Genomic DNA, 4,183 nt, shown 5'->3' with positions numbered 1-4,183 from the left:
ATGTCGCCTGAAGCACAACAAATGCACCGACACCATCCATGGGACCTGCACGCCACCGCTCAGGTCGCGCCGTGCCGGCCCCTGCATGTGAGGGAACGAGATGGCCCTACTGTCGGTCGCTCCGGTCAGTCTTTGCCTAGCCGAGTCATGTGGTGGCATGGGAAGGAAAGGCAGGGGGCCGGCGGTGGCAGATTAGGGTTCCCCCCGGTCGCTGCAGGGGCCGGGGGGCGATGCGAGAGGGGAGTGGGAAATTGCCTTTGTTCATAAGCGCTTATTGTTATAAACAAGGAGATTCAATATGTAAGCCGGCTAATCTTGTTTTCATTTATGACTATCACTCAATAGTATCACAAGTAGTAGTTGCTTCTATCTACAACCTTTCTCCTATAAAGATAAGAGTATAGCTGGATTAGCCAATTAAATTTCTTAATTTATAAATTAATAATTGTAATATTTTAAAGGAACATTGACAATTTGTATTAACATGTTTTCTGAAAAACAGTTATTTTACTATAAATAGGAGTATTACAAAGAACAATTATACACTACTAGGGAAAAGCTTATAGCCAGACGCTTACTAGTAGCGAGGGTTTATACCCCTAGCTACTGCTACTTACTAGGAGCGCGATTTTTTACCTCTCGCTACCGCTAAGTTGATAGTAGTAGCGCGGGTTTTTAACCCTCGCTACTACTAAGCGGTCTCTAGCGTGTCCCCCGAGACATGCCATAGTAGTAGCGAGGGGTATAAACCCGCGCAACTACTAAGTTGATAGTAGTAGCGCGGTTTATACCCCTCGCTACTACTAAGTACAAGGTAGGTGAAGTCGCCATATCCTCGGGCGAATCCCCATCTCCTCCCCCAAATCCCTCCTCTCTTCCGCCACTCTCTCCTCTCACTTTCCATACGCTCTCACATGGACCTCTTGCCCATGCACCCATCCTCCTCCGTGGCGCCGAAAGAGGCCGCCACCTCGCGCCACCGGCGTCTAGGAGCTCGCCGGTCTTCCATCGACGTCTAGGAGGCCGCCGCGCCGCGCCACCACACCGGAGCACCTCACCACCGGTGACTAGCTCCGCTGCTCCCTCCATCACCTTCCTCTCTCCCTCGGTTTTCCTTTTCTCTCTCTCCCTCTGGTTTGACTCACCCTCCCATGTCCATGCCCGTGCAGGTCGTCGCCATGGACAAGCCGGAGCTATCTGGCATGGTCGGGAAGAGGAGCCCCACGCCGCGGCCTGGCTCTGCCATAGAAACGGGCCCTCTCAAATAGCCATCGGCGGATCTGGTCTTCCGCTGTCCGTTCATGCCTCCGGCGACGCCAATCGTCACTAGATCGAACCACTGCTGCTATTGACAACACGCACGGGATCAAGATTTTTTTGTTTTTGAAAGTAATAGTAGTAGCGCGGGGTATAAGACCCGCTACAGATAATTAGCAGTAGCGCTGTCTGCAACGCATGCTACAGCTAACCATGTATAGCAGTAGCGTGTGTCAACACGCGCTACTGCTACAAGTTAGTTGTGGCGCCGTATCAGTAGCGCGGGCACCCGCGCTACTGATACACCCAAAACCCACGCTCTGCTAGGCTTTTCCCTAATAGTGATAGTTGAGTTTTGACACTTTATTAAAATAAAACATCATACATTTAGAAGATACATATCTAAATATGAATAAGTTGTCAAGAAAAAACGACTATGGAATGGTTACTCAAGATGTCATATATGTATAACTATGTGATGTTTATGCTCCGAATAGCATATGAGCCGTTCTGTTTGACTTATTTAATCTAAATATGGATAACTTCACATTCAATTAAGAAGTTCAGACTTTTCCTATGGATTTGGAACATAGTACTCCCTCCGTTCTAAAATAGATGACTCAACTTTATATTAACTTTAGTACAATGTTAGTATAAAGTTGAGTCATCTATTTTGGAACGGAGGGAGTATATGGGAGTACATGGGAGTTTATTAGTCTATATAGCTCCTACCTGTAGGCTTGTGCAAGTAATTTATAGGTCTACAAGGACTATAAAAGACTGTTATTTTTCCTTTGCCCAAGCAGGGGTATAAGATTAGACGGAACTTTGTTTTTGGCCCTCTTGGGCTATCTTGTCACACACTTGATGCAAACTGAATTCTGGTGATTATTGCTGCTTGCAGGGCAAACTAGGAAGGCAACAAGGAATGCACTGCTGATTATTGCTGCTTGCAGCATCGTTTTGGTGGCTGGGATCATCGTTCTCCTCCGGCGTCGTTGCCTCTTCCCTGACAGGCAAAGCATACAGCTTGGCAGCTTGGGGCCAAGGCAATTTTCACCGAGGCAGCTCAAGCGTGCGACCAACAACTTTTCACATCTGTTGGGTAAAGGTGCATTTGGTCTTGTCTACAAGGTAATCATAACATGTATACCTTGCCAGCCAGTACTTAACCTTCACAATAATAACCATGATGGCTTGTGTTGTTTCATTCATTAGGGGACCTTGGAAGACAAGGAGGTGGCTGTAAAGAAACTAAGTCGCCGCATGGTTGGAGTCGGAGCGACCGACTTCGGCAACGAAGCCAGGCTCCTCATGGCGATTAAGCATAAGAATCTGGTGAAGCTGTTGGGGTATTGCAACAGAGGCGAGAACAGGTTGCTTTGTTTGGAGTATCTCTCCGGTGGAAGCCTCGACAAGCTAATCTATGGTATGATGGATCGCGTGATTGAAGTCTTTACAATGATTCGCCATGCATCATACATAGTCAAATCCATTCATAGGAAAAGTAATTGGTAGCCACCAAATTGGCTGAGATAAATACTCCAATCAAATAGTACAAAACTGGAAATTTTAAAGCCCAAATGCGTATTCTTAGGCCTTGTTCGGTAATCACCCACTCCTGAAATCTGCGGTGTGGGCAAACTGCAACTCCGCCAAAGTTGTAGAACGGAGCGACACCGAACATTGCCTTAAGCTTAATATAGGGAGCTTACGCTATGGACCCTTACGCTCTGTGGCTGAGCATTAGCAAAAGAAAACCATAGAAACAAACTGTTAATAGCGTCACGGAGAAACGCTTTATATAGGGACTGCCTGTAGCTACCTCAGGTGCCTGGAAAAAAGATCTGCATCAGTCAATTTTCTTGGACGTCCGATCGACATCCAACGGGCATCGTGCCTTCTTCTTCCTCCCACACACCCCTGCCCTGCCCTGCCCTAGCCGCTTGCTACTACCCTACCCTCCCCTCAACCTCCCCCATCGATGTGTTTGCCACCGCCGTGGCCATCCCTCTAAGCCCCCTATCTCTGACAACGGCGACGGCTACTCTTCCCCTCCCCCACCTCCCGCCCAACAGCACTGGTCAACCCACTTCCCTACCTCCGCTTGGGACGCTGCCACTCGCAGCATCGTCACCATCTCCGGTGTGGTCCTAGCTCAGCCTGGTCGAGATCGATCTTCGTCGCTATTGCTCCTCACGTCATCCCCGTCTCCGGTCTCGTCCCAAAATCGACTAGGGTGAGCCATTTTTTCAGGCACCTGAGAAATAGCAAACACGCTTAATATAATACTAGCAAAAGAGCGTGTGCGTTGCAACAGACGAAAAAAATAACAGATGCCCATAGCCAATAACCGTGAGTCAAGACCCCAATAATTCCATGTTATTTATTCGAACACGGCATCCCATTTGTGTTGCCACTCCTTCTCCCACCTCCGCCAACGATGGCCTCAGTGCTCACACAATCACAACACGTTTGAATGTGGTCAATCCTAAAGCGTCTCTCTTGGCATAAGATGAGAAATCCGCTTTCCTTTTTCCCGTGCAAGGTTTTACTGACGCGTACATGTGTTGTTACAGATTATTCCTTCCATATCCAATCTAATTTTACTAAGGTGCTCATTTTGAATCCAAATCTACACTGACACAAAATGAGAGGTATATCATGCACCATTGATTAAGACAACGCCTTAAATAACATTTTTAAATGGTGAACAGGTAAAATAACATCAATTCAGATTCTACAAAAAAATCAATTTCATGTATAATATGTTAAAATCAGAGTTATGGTTTGAAAGATATGACTATTTTAAAAATCATATGATATTTACTGCGGGCTAATTAAACCAAATATCAAGGTGTTTTCCGCAAATAGTGAACATATTTTCTGGAGTCACTTAAACCCGGACTGCGAATTGATTTGGGGA

The 4,183-nt window shown here is 46.7% G+C and overlaps 1 protein-coding gene across 1 annotated transcript in view; it reads left to right on the top strand.

The window, feature by feature from the left end:
• Nucleotides 1–4,183, top strand: part of LOC119283910 (putative receptor-like protein kinase At4g00960) — a 10,598-nt gene continuing 6,415 nt past the window's right edge. Inside the window, exons 1-3 of the mRNA XM_037563262.1 lie at nucleotides 1–124; nucleotides 2,162–2,391; nucleotides 2,476–2,686. Coding sequence (XP_037419159.1) covers nucleotides 1–124; nucleotides 2,162–2,391; nucleotides 2,476–2,686 — 565 coding nt within the window. The remainder of the gene's footprint in view (nucleotides 125–2,161; nucleotides 2,392–2,475; nucleotides 2,687–4,183) is intronic.

The sequence above is a fragment of the Triticum dicoccoides genome, chromosome 4A, assembly GCF_002162155.2.
Source record: "Triticum dicoccoides isolate Atlit2015 ecotype Zavitan chromosome 4A, WEW_v2.0, whole genome shotgun sequence".
Classification (NCBI taxonomy): Eukaryota; Viridiplantae; Streptophyta; class Magnoliopsida; order Poales; family Poaceae; genus Triticum; species Triticum dicoccoides.
This window is presented reverse-complemented; position numbering and strand designations above follow the sequence as displayed.